Source organism: Petaurus breviceps, unplaced genomic scaffold (assembly GCF_028583685.1).
Source record: "Petaurus breviceps papuanus isolate PSGF00001 unplaced genomic scaffold, PetGlider_PUasm1.0 90845, whole genome shotgun sequence".
Lineage (NCBI taxonomy): Eukaryota > Metazoa > Chordata > Mammalia > Diprotodontia > Petauridae > Petaurus > Petaurus breviceps.
In genome coordinates this window covers 26,449,770-26,466,840 of record NW_027187359.1, presented here as the reverse complement: position 1 = coordinate 26,466,840, position 17,071 = coordinate 26,449,770, and the positions used below count along the sequence as shown (strand labels likewise).

At 37.8% G+C, this 17,071-nt stretch overlaps 1 protein-coding gene across 3 annotated transcripts in view; it reads right to left on the bottom strand.

Annotated features, from left to right (window-relative positions):
- The window catches only part of NOL10 (nucleolar protein 10), a 123,845-nt gene that overhangs the window by 82,804 nt on the left and 23,970 nt on the right, over positions 1–17,071 (bottom strand). Inside the window, exons 10-12 of one of the 3 annotated variants that reach the window (XM_069072265.1) lie at positions 9,404–9,482; positions 7,941–8,090; positions 2,584–2,674 (exon numbers count right to left, since the gene is read on the bottom strand). In XM_069072265.1, the coding sequence (XP_068928366.1) occupies positions 2,584–2,674; positions 7,941–8,090; positions 9,404–9,482 (320 nt within the window). The remainder of the gene's footprint in view (positions 1–2,583; positions 2,675–7,940; positions 8,091–9,403; positions 9,483–17,071) is intronic. The other 2 variants (XM_069072266.1, XM_069072267.1) reach the window with 2 other exon arrangements.

The following is a 17,071-nucleotide window of genomic DNA, read 5'->3' as shown; positions in this document are numbered from 1 at the left end:
TTTCTAGCTATTGCTCTCTGTCTCTTCTCTTTCATCACCAAACTTCTGGAAAAAAATAATTTGCATTACAATCTATTTCTGATCTCATTCACCTGTCAACAGCATAAAATCTGGTTTGCACTAAGCACACCTCTTAATTGAAACTGCTCTCTCCAAAGTTACCATTTTTTAACGGAAGATGCAAATGGCATCTTCTCTCAGTCCATCTTTCTCTATGACTTTGCTAATTTTGGCACAGTTGTCCACCTCTTCCCTTGGCTTTCACGGCAACATGCTTTCCTCATTCTCTTCTTGTACCTCTAACTATATCCTTAGCTGGAGCATCATCTAAGGCCCATCTTCCAGTGTGAGTATCCACTAAGGTTCTGTTCTAGGACCTCTCCACACTCTAACAAAGTTCCTTGGTGATCTCATCAGCTCTCAAGGTTTTCAATTATCACTTCTATGGAGGTTGACTCTCAAATCTGTATATCCAGGACTTATATGTCTCCAGAGCTAGACATCTCTATCTGAATGTTCCCCCCAAAAGAAGTTTTTCTTCCCTCAAAACTGACATCTCTTCCAACTTTTCTATTTCTATTGAAGGTATTAATAGCCTTCTACCCACCAAGGATCTCATCCCCAGAATCCAACCATTCACTTTCATTCTACCAACCTCAATTATCAATTAGGTGATAAATCTTGTCATTTCTACTTTCTTAATATCTCCCATCCATCCTAGTCTCTTCCTTGAGATGACCATCACCCTAGCTCAAGACCTCCTCATGTCTCACTTAAGACTATTATAACTAGAAAATCAGCCTCTGGTTTCCCCTTTCTCTGATTCATCCTCCACACTTAGTTGCCAAAATAATCTTACTACATAAGCCTGACCATATCATTTGCTCAAAAATTATCAATGGCTTCCTACAGACCCTAAGATAAAATAGAAAAGCCTCAGCGTGGCATGTGTCTGCTTCTCCAAATCTACCTAACATTACTTACTCCCCTTCATGTGCTAAGCATATTGGTTAAATAGGTCTATTTGCTGCTTAATTCCACTTTGCAGGCCAAATTGTAACTCTGTGACTTTCACAGACTGTCCTCTATCTAGGTCTATGATGGACTACCTTCTTACCTTAGTCCTCAGAATCTCCAACTTAATTTAAGGCTAATCTTATGTGCCATCTTCTATGAAAGCTATTCCTAATCTTCCTAGTTATAAATGCATCCTTCCTCCTAAAATTATCAAGAATTTACTTATTCATTTATTTGTGTGAATCTTCAGCAGAATATAAGCTTCATGAAGGCAGAAACTATTTCATTTAGGTTTTGTAATCTCATCGTCTCGTACCATTAATAAATGTTCACTAACGTTAATTAGAAGATTCTGGAGATCCAAGATTGTGCTTTATATCTAAACTTCATATTTCCTGCAATGTCTAAGATAGTTCTCTCCACCTTGTAGGCATTTAAATGCTTGAGGAATGAATCCATGAGCTGTGCAGGACTCTGGGGCAGACAAAAACGGTGAAACAGTAAAGAAGAATATATTTACTTCACAAAAAATTTGAATATATAATGATTAAGGATTGTAAATGAAGAAGGGAGTGGGGAATGTGATTTAACTGAAATAAAAATAACCAATATAACAAATATAAATAAATGAAGCTCAAAGGCCCTTTCCTAGTGTACCTATAGATCTTACAAAATAAATTGCTTGGTCATTATCAGCCTTTTCCTCTTTTTTTTTGTAATTAACTTATGAAAACTTATGTAAAAACCATACTATATTCATAAAAGGAAAAAAGTGTTTTGCAAAGGAGAAATGTCTTTTTAAAAAAGGCTCATCATTTCCATCAAAGTTAACTTTAAAAAAAAAAATTAAAATCAACACAAATGCTGCACTTATTGCAAAATTTTCATATACTTATAGAATGATTTAAATTAAAATCAGAAGGTCTTAAGAGCTACCCAGGTTGAAATGCAAATGCTTAGAACATTATCCTTGCCCATAAGCACAACATAAAGCTGATCTTTTGTCTTCCACTGTATGTCTCCTGAACTGATACTGATACTTCACAAAAAGAGTTAGGGGCTGGTAAAGCTATGACCCATTGGATCCTTCCCAAATTCTTAAAACCTCAAAAGCTAATTCATGAGAAAGGTTATGGGAAATTATTATTTCCTGTGTGGGTACTTCTGGATATTAGGAAGCCACAACTGTATAGAATGAAGAGTTTCTTCTTCAGTATTAGCAAGGAGTTCCTTAATGAATACAAATAACTTTAAAATCCAGTATTCTTATATATTCTGTGTCATTCTATAATCACATAAAGTCACCCTAGGTACCCTAAAAATCTCATTTCACCACAATATGGATACCTACCAACATCCTATAATAATTTACTACTAGTAGCCGTAAGTGAGTCAGAGGTAAGAACGCCCTTTTCTGAATCATCTACACCACTTTCTGCTCTTGGTTTTTTCCCAGCAATGTATCACACAAGTATTGGTCTGACCCAGACAAATCCTGTCTATACAATGAAACTAGATAAACTTGAAGTCCAATACATATAATGGAATGAACGTTTGATATATTACCTGAATCTGGATAAAGACAGACATCATTAATATCATGTTCAGGTTCTAAGGAAGTAAATATTTTCCCCTGTAAAATAAAAAGGAAAATGAACTACTGAAATTAATTAAAATTTATTTTTTTCAAATGCTTTATTAACTTCTGATTTACATCATTCATTTCTGCAAGATTTTGAGTTACAAATTTTGTCCCCATTTTTCTCCTACCCACTGCCCCAAAATAGCAGTCCCACAGGATATCCTCTCCTCCAATCTACACTCTCCCATATTTTCTCCCATACCCGTTTCGACTTTTCCAGTGGATCTCTATGCCCCAATACCTGTATATCTTATTTCCCAATTACATGTAAAATAGTATTAATAATAGTGTGTGTGTGTGTGTGTATATATATATGTGTATATATATATGTGTGTATATATATATATATATATATATATATATACATATATATACTTAAACATTTGATTTTAAAACTTTGAATTCCAGATTCATTCCCTTCCTCCCTTGTCACCCACCCTTACTGGGAAGATAAGCACTTCAGTACAGGTTGTACATGTGTAGCTAATGCAAAACAATAACATAGTAGATATATCGTAAAAGATGGACTATATTTCCCTCCCTCCTATCCCACCTCCCACTTGTTCTATTCTCTACTTTAATCCCTTTTCAAAAGTGGGTGCTTCCAACTTCCCTCCCCCCCAGCCTGCCATCCCTTCCATCATCCCCTTCCCCCCCTACTCTCCTGGAGGGTGAGATACCCTATTTAGCATGTATTTCATTCCCTTCCTGAGCCAAATTCAATGGGAATAATAATGACCGATTCCCTTTTGCCTTCCTATTCTTCCCCTCCATTGTGACTATATTCCCTTGCCTCTTCTATGAGATAGTTTACCCCATTCTGTCTCTCCCCATCACCTCTCATTATATTCCCCTCTCACCTCTTAATTTCACCTTTTAAGTATCATCCCTTCCTATTAAATTGGTCCTGTGCTCCTTTCTATGTATACCTGTAAACATATGCCCATAAACCCTCATATATAGACATATATATATGTATATTTCTATTCCCTTCAACTACTGAGAAAGGTTTCACAAGTTTCTATTATTGTTTTTCCATGCAGGAATGTTAATCGCTCAACTTTGATAAGTTCCTTATAATTTCTTTTCCCTATTTACCTTCTCATGCTTCTCCTCTTGCTTCTTGTATCTGAATGTCAAATTTTCTACTCAACTCTGGTTTTTTCAGCAAGAATGCTTGAAAATCCTCTATTCCACTGAATGACCATATTTTCCCCTGAAACATTATACTCAGTTTTGCTGGGTAGGTGACTCTTGGTTTTAATCCCAGCTCCCTTGACCTCCGGAATATCATATTCCAAGCCCTTCGATCCCTCAGCATAGAAGCTGCCAGATACTGGGTTATCCTGATTGCGTTTCCACAATATTCAAATTGTTTCTTCCTGGCTGCTTGTAATATTCTCTCCTTAATCTGGGAATTCCGGAACCTGGCTATAATATTCCTAGGAGTTTTCTTTTGGGAATCTTTTTCAGGAGGTGATCGGTGGATTTTTTCAACCTCTATTTTGCCCTCTGCTTCTAAAACATCAGGGCAGTTTTCTTTGATAACTTCCTGGAGGATGATTTCTAGGTTCTTACTTTGATCATGGCCTTCAGGTAGTCCAATAATTTTTAAATTATCTCTCCTGGATCTATTTTCCAGGTCAGTGGTTTTTTCTATGAGATATTTCACATTGCCTTCTATTCTTTCATTTGTTTGGATCTGTTTAACAGCATCTTGATTTCTCATAAAGTCATTATCCAATCTAATTCTGAAGCAATGATCCTCTTCAGTGAGCTTTTGAGATTCTTTTTCCATCTGGCAAATTCAGCTTTTTAAGGTATTCTTCTCCTCATTGCCTTTTTGAGTCTCTTTTGCCATTTGAGTTAGTCTACTTTTTAAGGTGTGATTTTCCTCAGTCAGGCTGTTGACTCTCAATTCATAATTTTCTTGCATTGTTGTCATTTCTCTTCCCAATTTTTCCTCCACTTCTCTTATCTGCTTCTTAAGGTCCTCTATGGCCTGTAACCAGCTCGTATTTTCCTTTGAAGCTTTTGGTGCAGGAGTTCTGACTTCACTGTCTTCCTCCTGTTCCATGCTTTGCTCCTTTTTGTCCCCAAAATAGGAGTCTAATGTTGGAATCTTCTGTCTGCTTTGTTTCCTTTGTCTGGTCATGTCGCCCCTCAGTCACTTGACCCCTGGGCTTTTTGTCACAGGAGGACTCTGCCACCAGACAGGGGAGCTTTCGTCTCAAACGCTGGGGTTTTTTCAGCTGTTGGAGGTATTAGATGGGTGCCCTCTCTGAGGTCTCCACATGCTCTAGCAAGCTGGACACACACCCCAGGACCTCCACCCTAGACTGCAATCCAGATGCAAGAAGCTTAAAGCAAGAGCGATTATCCCTCAGACTGGTGCTTGGGTCCCCTACACTCTGCAGGCCAGGAGCTGAAGCTGCCACATGGTGCTGGCTGGCTGTGCTAGCCTCTCAGCAGCTTCTCACCCCAGGGGCAAAAGCCACACACTCCCACTTCCCAAAGTCCAGACTGCACTGACCTCTCACTTTGTCCTTTGCACCTATGTGTTGAGAAATGTGGAAATGGCCACAGCTGCTGATGATCTGGAGTCCCTCCAGCCGGCAGCTGGTCAGGCCCCCCCGGGGGCTAGAGACTTGGCATGGGGGTGGGCTCAGCTCCCAGAGCACTGCGCTGGCTGATTCCTGCTGGCCTGCCGGGCTGTCCTCAGCAGGAGGTTAGCTTCTCTGTGTCATTTTGTGGGTTCTGCAGCTACAAAGTTTGTTTAGAGTCCCCTTTTTACATGGATTGGGGAAGGTGGAAGCTGAAGCAGCGGGGAGGTCCTGCTTCTATTCCCAAAATTTATTTTAACAAACAAAATAACCTAGGTAGGGGTGGCTAGGTTGGCACAGTGAATACAGCATCAGCCCTGGGGTCAGGAGGACCTGAGTTCAAATCTGGCCTCAGACACTTAACACTTACTAGCTGTGTGACCCCCAACTACCCCTGCCCCCCCAAAAAAGCAAAATAACCTAGGTAAATTAATTCAAAGTGACGCTATGTATCAATATTTTTAAAAAGCAGAAAATATGCATTATTTACAAAATATATAATGTTTAAATTAATTGGTACTTAATAAACTTCCAATAATTAAATGTGTTCATTAACCAGTTCAAAAAGGAGGAATATCAAATTACCAAAAAATAAAAACAAAGCAAAAATCATGAGATCACTTTTTAAAAATTATCTGAACCTATTATATACTAGCAAGAGAGGATTTTTAAAAAATTAGTTGCCTACAAAAATACAAAATAATATGCAAATTAACAAAATGTGAACTTGAGATCTTACATGATCCAATCTCAGAAAATGAAATCCTGTAAGTCATAAAGGAACTATTAAAAAAAGAGTCATGGTGAAAGAGAAAATCAACAAATGAAGACAGAAAAATTAAAAGCTTATATATACACACATATATGTATGTATAGTATATGTGTTAGTCTAGAAGAAATATTTATTCATAAATACCTCCCAAAAGCCAAATAAAATTTATTTCAACAATTTAAAAGAAGGGTATCATCGAGTGCATTTTGAAACTCCTTGCAACTTTTACAAATGTCATTTAAAAGTAAAGGATATAGTCGTTTTCTATAGCAAGAGGGAGCAGGGTGGGGCAAGGAAGAAGAGTTATCTTATAGCTTTTTTAAAAACTGTAGAACTAGAAGCCAGGTGTTTTCAAAGGTAGAAATTCAATAAAATATAAATTATTAAGACCTATTATGTGCAAGGAACTGCAGCAGCCACTGAGAATGCAAAGTGAAGGATAGTCTTTGCTATCAAGAAGCTTACAACTTGGTAAGGGAAGTAAGACATGAACGAACAATTCATAATAAAGTCAAATGCAAAAAGTAATATGGAAGAGACACAAATTGCTATGTAAGACTGATTTGGAAAGAAAAGAGATTTACTTCTCAGCACTATCTGGGGGGAGGAGGGGGGGGTGGAGGACAATTCAGAGAAAGCTTCCCAAAGGACGGAGTACTTAGACAAAGTCTTGGAAGATAAGTATCTTAAGCCTGGATGAATAGGAGAATGATGATAATATCACCAGGCACATAGAACCCACTAGAAGTAGGTTCTAAAGAGAGAAAAATAAGATGATAAAGGAAGAATAAGTGTCTCTTACCATATCATACAGCCCTGCCATGAAAATGGAGAAGAGGGACTAAGTTAGCCAGCAGAGCAAAAGCAGTATTTTCTTAACTCCAAGAAAGAGTACAGAAATAAGAAACAATTCCCAAAGTTTTTTTGAATAAAAGCTTCTGAATTTAAAACTAATTCAATTCAGATAAGTCTCCCAAGCCATACTGTACATATTTTTTACCCCATTTAAGACCAAGACACTCCTTCTGTCCTCCCACAAAACACTTATTTCTAGAAAAGAAATGGAAATAGAAATTGGAGAAAAAGAAAAGAACTTAGTTTTTATGGACTTACTGGTTTTTCCCAAGTTTCTGACAGAAAAGGAGAATATACAGTTAAAAAAGATGATCATTGGCACAGTGAGTAAAGCGCTGGCCCCAGAGTCAGGAGGACCTGAGTTTGGTTCCAGCCTCAGACACTTAAAACCCATCCACAAAAAAAACTAGCTGTGTAACCTTGGGCAAGTTACTTAACCCCAATTGCCCTCCCAAAGGCGAAAAAAAAAAAAAGATGATCATGTAAATGTTGGAGAAGATGTGAGAAAATTAGAATACTAATGCATTGTTGGTGGATTGATCCAACCATTCCAGAGAGCAATTTAAAACTAATCCCAAAGGACTACAAAACTATGCATACCCTTTGACCTAGCAATACCACTTCTAGGGCTGTGATCTTATAAATGGGAAAAGGACACACATGTACAAAAATATTTATAGCAACGCTTTCTGTGTTGGCCAAGAACTGGAAATTAAGGGGATGCCCATCAAATGGGGAATGGTTGAACAAGCCGTGGTAAAGGAATGTAATGGAATACTATTGTGCTATAAGAAATGATGAGCAGGCCAACCTAAACATTTTTAAACCTTATATTCACTTTTGAAAATTAAAAACTGCATTCAATAGCAAGTAAAAAGCAAAGAGTAACGATTCTACTATCTACACACAGACCTTATCTATAGCGTAGTAGTTAACTTCCTGCTAGAGCTTTCTAAAACGGCTCTTGACAATTTCTAAGAATAAACATTTTTTCAAAATGCTATCAAAAGAGGCAAATGAAGGAATAAAAATTCAACACTATAATACTTACTGTGTCTTTGTTCCACATTTTGATGATTCGAGAGTCTGCAGATAAAACTAAGTCTAATGAATTCTGGAACTGGATTGATTTAATAGCTAGACCATACTGGTGATCCTTAACCAGTAATGGGTTACTGGAGCGAAGATCATACAACAAAACCTTCAAGACAAAGAAAAAAAAGTTAAAGCTGCCTATGCTATAAAAAAACTGGAATATTGCCTTGCCCCCCCCAAAACTAGAATAACCAAAACAACAAAGAAAACTAAAAGAAAATATTTTAGATTTTGAACAGGTTGGCACTTGCCTAATTATTTTTACTATTAATATTCTATTCAGCAAAATGTTTAACAAATAAATTAACCCAAAAAGAAAATCTTTCCAATGTGATTAAAAATAGATCTTTTGTGCTTTCTCCACCAATGACTGGTATTTCCTAATAAATGCTGGACTTGATCTCACTATTGAAAAATTTCTTACATCTGGAAGTACCTGAACATTGAAAGGAAAAGACCCTAGCATAATAAAGGAACTAATTTGCTTCACCCAAAATAAATATGTGTGCTAAGAAAAAAAATCAATAAACTATATAATATCTGTGTCCTCAATGAATGAAAAGGTCCCTACAAAATTAAAAAACCCAAAATAGAAAAATGAAAAACATAAGAAAAAGGAGTAAAGAGCCAAGTAATTAATAAAGCTAGATTATTATATGTCAAGCTACTTCAGTTGAGTCCTAAATTTAGCTCTGAGTTGCCTGGCTGCAAAGTTACAAAAGAAAACACACTGTGTTTTATAGATTTCACAATATTTCATAATTTTTCTTAAAAAATCCAAACTCATCAGGATAGACACTTTTTCCTGACACTGAAATGGAGGAGGAATTTATCATAAGGGTAAATGGCCCTTAAGTAGCATCATCAAGATTATCTTCAAAGTGATTTTGTAAAGACAAATTCAAATAGATGTTTCTTATACTGACTGCCCCTATGAAAGCAGCTTGGGAGAAGTAGACAGAAATAAGATTCACAGTCTGAGGATATTGGTTCAAATTCGGCTCTTCTATTTACTACCTATGTGACAAATCACTAAAGTTCTCTCCATACTTTCACCTATAAAAATGCAGAAGGAAGGTAGATAAGATAATCTCAAGGGTCCTATCATTACTAAATACATAAGCCTATGGAAAACTGAAACTATAGCAACAAATGTTAACTCAGTGGAGTAATTTCTATAGAAGTTGAGATAATGACCTAAGAATATAGTTTTCTAGTGATCAAGTTAATACAGAAAAAGTTTTAAGAGAACAATTAATATATCCATTAGGCTGGATCTAACTCAAGTAACTTTCAGCAATACTAGTCATGAACTCTGAAACGTAAATAACTGATTTGTGAACAAGCTAATATTTGATATCCTCCACGTCATGTGCACAAAGACTGAATAAACTGCAGTTTCAATTTGTACCATATTACCTGCCCTGTAGATGTTCCAACCGCCATGTTCAAAGCACCATTAAATTTCAGGGCTGAGATTGTAGGCAAACTGTCTATCCTGAAAGACATAATGTGTGTTCATTTATACAATGACCAAGATCCCTCCAAAATAACTAGTATATTAACACTTTAAGAGAACTTCTGAGCAACACTATCAGACTTACAAATCCAGTGTGTACGGGAAATCACTTTTTATTTTTAGTTTATGCAGCAAATATAAACATACATTATGAAAGATAAAGCAGCATTCTTTCTAATATATTATACTAGCTATCAACAAGAAATTATCTAGGACATTTTAACATTTTTGAAAATTGTAAAATCAAATTAAAAGATTCAACATGATAATATATTCCATTTTAATCATGCTATAAAGAGGTAATGTATAACAGTACCAAATTCTGAATCTGCTTCCAGTCTGACTAATGCTAACAGCATTAGAAAGAAAAGCAGCATGGCATAGAATAAGCACTCTAGTAGACCAGAAGAAAGAGGAATATAAGTTTAAAAAAAGAAAAGTGTGGGGAGTGGGGAAGGGAACAGCACCAAGTTGACTATTACTGGGTTCAAGGACCCTTGTGCTTACCAATGGCTGCCTCCAACAGTCCCCTCGGGATAGCCTACCAGTGAAAATACTTCAAGTCAGGAGATGGAATGTCTTATTCATGGAAGAGCAAAGAGGTCAGTGTAACTAAATCAAAGAGTGTGCAGAAGGGACAGGTATAAGAAAACTGGAAAAATAGGAGTCACGGTTATGAAGGGTTTTAAAAGCCAAAGAATTTTATATTTAATCCTCTAAGTAACAAGAGTAATATGGATAGACCTTAGCTTTAGGAAGATTAATTTGACAGTTCAGTGAAGATGTACTAGAATGGGGAGAGATGTGAGAGAAGACCAACCAACAGACTACTTCAATAGCCCTGGCATGAGGTGATGAGGGTCTGTACCAGGGTAACTGCAATGTGAAAGGAGAAGAGTTGTATATAAGGGATGTTACAAAGGTAGAAAAAACAGGACTTGGAAGACTTCTGGATTGGACTCTGTGGAGCAAGAGAGTGTGAGAATCAAAGATTAACCCCTAGGTTTTGAGACTAGGTGATTTGGAAGGATGGTGATAGTAACAGGAAAGTTAGGAAGATAAGAGGTATTGGGGGGAGGGGGAGAGGGAAGATAATGAATTCAATTTTGGACATGTTGAAATTGAGATGTTTAGAGGACATCCAGTTCAAAATGTCTAACAGACAAAAGTACAAGACTGGAAATCAAAAGGGAAATTAGGGCTACACAAGTAGATCTAAAAGTCATCTGCAAAGACACTTGTATAAACTGATACATAGTGAAGTAAGCAGAAGAGGACAACATACACATTGACAATAATAGTAAGCACAGCTAGATGGTGCAATGAATAGAGCACCAGCCCTGGAGTCAGGAGGACCTGAGTTCAAACCCGGCCTCAGACACTTAACACTTACTAGCCGTGTGATCTTGGACAAGTCACTTAACCCCAATTGCCCTGCCCTCCCCTTTCCAAAAAAAAAAAAAAGACAATAATAGTATAAAAAAATGAACCCTAAAAGAAAATAAAACTCTGGAGTGATCTAAATGACCAATCTTGATTTCTGGAGAACAAAGGATAAAACACTCATTAATGGTATCAGTAGAACGATGACGGATTAGAGGAGTGGAAGGATGTTGCATAGACACTGTCAAGCACGGCTATTACATCATTTACTTACAATCAATTTTGCTTTTTCATAAAGGAGGGTTAAAGGTGTTGTGGGAGACAAAAAAAAATGTATATATAGTAATGACTGATGTTTTTAAAAAAGCTTTAATAAAGCTTACTATTAAAAACAATAAAGTCTACATCCCAAATCCCAGAAGACTGAAGTAGTGCTTTCTCCTCCTTCATTGCCCATGGAGCTCAGAGGCAGAGAGCTGAAAGGTACATTCCTAGTCAATCAATAAACATTGACTAAGTGACTATTATGTGTCAGGCACTATATTAAACGTTGGCAATTCAAAGAGGCAAAAGACAGTAACTGCTCTCAAGGAGCTCACAATCTAACAGGGAAGACAACAAGTAAACAAATAAGTTAAAGACAGTATAAACAGGAAATATTTAAAAGAGGAACTAGGATTAAGAGGGGTTGGGAAATTTCTAATTGGGACTTAAAAGAAAAGAAGGAAGAGAACATTCCTGACATGAGGAATAGTTAAGAGAAAATGCCTGGAGCCAAGGGAAGAAGTGTCTTGTTTGAGGAACAATGAGGAGGCTCTGGAGTAAGACTATGGAGTGGGGAATAAAATGTAAGGAGGCGAGAAAGGTAGATGGGGGACAGGTTATAAAGAACTTCAAACGCCAAACAGAAGAATTTGCATTTGATCCTGGAGACAATAGGGAGTCCCTAGAGATTTTCAGATTTGCTTTTTGGGGGAGGGGGAAGGGGGGACACATTTGGATATGCAGTTTAGGAAAATCAGTTGAACATTTCAATATTTTACCACCAGCTCCAGCCAAATTCAGCTTCTCTTTAGTGGTTATTTAATTCAAAGGCTACAAAAGAAACTGCCCAAATTATTAAGAAGAAATATTTTTAGACTCCAACATGTAAAATAACAAATATGGAAATTTTGTCTCTGTAAAAGGAGGATATTATAGGATCTAGAGCTGGAAAGGACCTCAGAGATCCTCTAGTGCAACCACATCATTACAAAGATGAAGAAACAGACCCAGAGAGGAAAAGTGACTTGACTCAAGGTTACACACAAGCATGAAGTAGCAGAGTAAAGATCTGAATCCAGGTCCTACGACCTCAGCTTGGGTGCTTTTTCCCCTATGCCTCACAACCTGAAACAGATAATCTCTCAAATCTCTTCTAGAATCACAATTCTAAGATTCAAAGAGAGAAAAAAATAACTTGTAATTTTTTTTAAAAAGTAACAAAACAGGAAACCAAAATTAAATTGAGCTTTATTTATTAAGACATAAGTTCAGGAGTGGCTAGGTGGCACAGTGAGAAAAGCGCCGGCCCAGCATCAGGAGGACCTGAGTTTGGTTCTGGCCTCAGATACTTAACACCCACACAAAAAAAACTAGCCATGTGACCTTGGGCAAGTTACTTAACCCCAATTGCCCTCCAAAAGGCAAAAAAAAAAAAAAAAAAAGCCTACTAAGAGCTATAGTTAGAACTATGAAAATTAAAATCTTATTATACAATGTATTATATGTTGTATGCATATGCACATGTATTATAAAGTGTTCACTAGATATACAATCATCCATGTGGGCATGCACAAACTTTTTATAAACACAAGCTACTAAAAACTGACTTTTAAAATATTCTTAGTAGTGGCAGAAATGACATGCCAGGAGAAAGTGAAGTAGTTAAATTTAGATTTTTTCCTTTCCGGACCTCTCAAAATTACCTTCTTACTGAGGTTGCCTTGAATTCAATCAATAAACATTTATTAAGTACCTACTATGGACCAGGCACTGTGCCAAGCACTCGGGATACCAAAAGAGGCAAAGGACAGTTCCTTCCCTCAAAAAATTTCCAATCTAATGGAGAAGACAGTATGCAAATATATAAAAATGTGCTATATCTTACATATGTATAAGCTATTTATCCTATATATCTTATGTAAACAAGCTATTTATGCTATGTATTATTGGGTAAATAGGAAATAAATTAACAGAAGGAAGGCACTAGAATTAAGAGGAGTTGGGAAAGGCTTCCAGTAGGAGACAGCATTTTAGTTGGGACTTACAGGAAGTCAGGGAAGTCAGTAGACAAAATTAAAGGGTGAGAGTGCTGGAGGCATGGAGGACAGCTAGAGAAAATGCCTCCCATCAAGAGAGGGAGGGTCTTGTTCATTAAACAGTCAGAATGTCAGCATCACTGGTTCAAAGAATTTATGTCAGGGAGAAAGGTGGAAAGAAGACTGGAAAGACAAGGAGGGGATGAAGGTTATGATATGTTTTGAATGTCAAAAAGAAGATTTTGTATTTGATACTGAGAGCAACAGGAGGCCACTGGAGTTTACTGAGTGAGAAGGTGACATGATTGGCCCGGTCCTTTAGGAAAATCGCTTCGGTGGCCAAACAGAGGATGGACTGAGAAGAGAGATACTTGGGGTAGGCAGACCCATCAACAGGCCATTGCAAGAGGTGATGGGAGTCTGAACCAGAGCAGTGGCAGAAGAGAGAAGGGAGATGCTACAAAGGTGAAAAATTGACAACAGCTTGGATATGGGGGATGAGACTGAGGAGTCCATGATGACTCCTAGCCTGGGAGCCTGAGGGCCTGGGAAGATGGTATTGCCCTCAACAATAATAGGGAAGGGGGAGGGGAGAGTAGAAGAAAAGATAATGAATTCTGTTTAGGACATATTGAGTTTAAGCTGTCTAGTGGACATCCAGTTCAAAATGTCTGAAAGGCAGTTTGAGATGCAAGATTAGAGGTCAGCAGATTGTTTGGAGTATAATAATTCAATTTGAAAATCATTAGCACAGAGATGGCAATTAAGTGCATGGGAACTGATGAAATCATCAAGTGAAGTTAGAGAGAGAGAGAAGATACAAGAGTCTAAGACAGAACCCTGAGAGGCATTTGTGGTTAGAGGACATGCTCTGGATGAGGAAAGGAAAATGAGGAGTAGTCAGACAGAAAGGAGGAGAAAAAGGAGAGCGTGGTGTCTCACTAACCTAGAGAGAAGGTATTATCAAGGACAGGATGGCAGCAGTGTCAAAGGCTGCAGAGAGGTCAAGGAGGAGGATTGAGAAAAGGGTATCAGATTTGGTTGCCAAGGGGTAACTTTGGAGAGAGCAGTTACAGGAAAATGACAAGGATGGAAGCTAGGGGTTAAGAAGAGAGGGAGAAGAAGAGTTAAGAAGAAAATGGTGGGCGGAGCCAAGATAACAGAGTAAAAGCAGGAACTTGCTTGAGATCCCACTCCAACCACCTCCAATACCTGTAAAATATGACTCTAAACAAATTTTAGAGCTACAGAACCCACAAAGTGACTGAGAGAAACAAATCTCCCACTGAAGGCAGCCTGGAAGGCCTACAGGAAGGGTCTATCACACCAGCCTGGGAGCCCAGCGCAGTCCTGCAGACCCAGCCCAGTGGCACAGACCAGCCTGAGCAGACTTCAGGAGAGTGAATCACTGGCAATTATGGAAATTTCCAGACTTCTCAACCCATAAACACCAAAGGGAAGGTAAAAGGTCAGTGGGAGTTGATCCTGGGTGAGAGAAGAGCATGGTCTGGCCCCTACCCCTGGGGCTGCTTCTGGCTCCAGGCCTCCCGGGATCAAGTGACTGTCCAGTGGGCATTTGCAGAAATCCCTATGCTGGCACTGAGGCAGGATTCTTCTCTTGTTTTGCCCTACTTGGATCTGGATCATAGTCTTGGGTGGTAGTTATGGGGTGAGGAATGTTGATGTGACAGAACTTGTTGAGGTCGGGGAGAGAAAGTCCTCCACACAGTTCTGAGGCCGGTGCCTAGAAAAAAATTCTAAAAACAGCTGTGCAAAACCCCAGAAATTTGAGACACAGTACTCCACTCTGGAGGCAGAGTTCTATCGTGGCAAAGAGCTCAAAAGTCAAATAATTGGCTGGCAAAATGAGCAAACAGAGAAGGCGCAATCAGACATTAGAATCCTTTTTTGGGGACAAAGAGGATCAAAACATAGAACCAGAAGAAGACAACAAAGTCAAAACTCCTACATCAAAAGCCTCCAAGAAAAATATGAACTGGTCGCAGGCCATGGAGGACTCAAGAAAGATTTTGAAAATCAAGTAAGAAAAGCTGGGAAGAGAAATGAGAATGATGCAAGAAAATCATGAAAAGAGAATCAACAACCTGTCTGAAGAAAATAACACCTTAAAAAATAGACTAACTCAAATGGCAAAAGAGTTCCAAAAAGCCAATAAGGAGAAGAATGCTTAAAAAAAAATTGGTCACATGGAAAAGGAATTTCAAAACCTCACTGAAGAGAATAATTCCTTCAAAACTAGAGTGAAGCAAATGGAAGCTAATGACTTTATGAGTAATCAAGATACTATAAAACAGATCCAAACAAATGAAAAAAAAGAAGGCAATATGAAATATTTCACTGGAAAAACCACTGACCTGGAAAATAGATCCAGGAGAGATAATTTAAAAATTATTGGACTACCTGAAAGCCATAATCAAAAAAGAGCCTAGACATCATCCTTCAAGAAATTATCAGGGAAAATTGCCCTGATATTCTAGAACCAGAGGGCAAAACAGAAAGTGAAAAAATTCACCAATCACCTTTTGAAAAAGATCCCAAAAAGAAAACATCTAGAAATATCATAGCCAAATTCCAGAGTTCCCAGGTCAAGGAGAAAATATTACAAGCAGTCAGAAAGAAATAATTTGAGTACTATGGAAACATAATCAGGATAACACAAGATCTAGCAGCTTCTACATTAAGGGATCAAAGGGCTTGGATTTGATATTCCAGAGGTCAAAGGAGCTAGGATTAAAACCAAGAACCACCTACTCAGCAAAACTGAGTATAATACTTAGGGGGAAAACATGATCATTCAATGAAATCGAGGTCTTTCAAGCATTCTTGATGAAAAAAAACCAGAGATGAACAGAAATTTTGACTTTCAAATACAAGAAGCAAGAGAAGCATAAGAAGGTAAACAGGAAAAAGAAATCATAAGGAACTTATTAAAGATAAACTATTTACATTCCTACATGGAAAAACAATAATTGTAACTCATGAGAGGATGTATGAGGATAGTTGAAGGGAATATATATGTACATATATATACATACATATATGCATGTATAGGAGGGTATATGTGCATGTAGATATATATGTATGTGTATGTGTGTACATGTATATATAGACAGAGGGCACAGGATCAGTTAAGTAAGAAGGGATGATATCTAAAAAATAAAATTAAGAGGTGAAAGAGAAATATATTGGGAGGAGAAAGGGAGAGATAGAATAGGGTAAATTATCTTACATAAAAGAGGCAAGAGAAAATTATTACAATGGAGGGGAAGAGCAGGAAGGTGAAAGGGAATGAGTCAGCCTTACTCTCACTGTATTTGGCTTAAGGAGGGAATAACATACACACTCAATTTATTTTACCCTACAGGAAAATAGGGGGGAAGGGATAAGAGGGGGGATGATAGAAGGAAGGGCAGATTGGGGGAGAGGGTAGTTAGAAGCAAACACTTTTGAAAAGGGACAGGGTCAAAGTAGAAAAAAGAATAAATGGCAGGGCAGAATAGGATGAAGGGAAATATAGTCAGTCTTTCACTATATAACTACTATGGAAATGTTTTATGTAACTACACATGTACAACCTATATTGAATTGCTTATCTTCCCAGTGGGGGTGGGTGAGGAGGGAAGAAGGGAAAGAATCTGGAAATCAAAAGTTTTAAAAACAAATGTTAAAAACTGTTTTTTACTTGCAACCAGGAAATAAGATATAGAGGCAATGGGATATAGAAATCCATCTTGCCCTACAAGAAAGTAAAAGGGATGGGGAGGGGGGGGGGGGGTAGGTGGAATTGGGGAGGGTATAAGAAAGAACAGATTGGGGGAAGAGGTACTCAGTATGCTTGCTATGTTGGGGTGGGGGGTAGGGGAG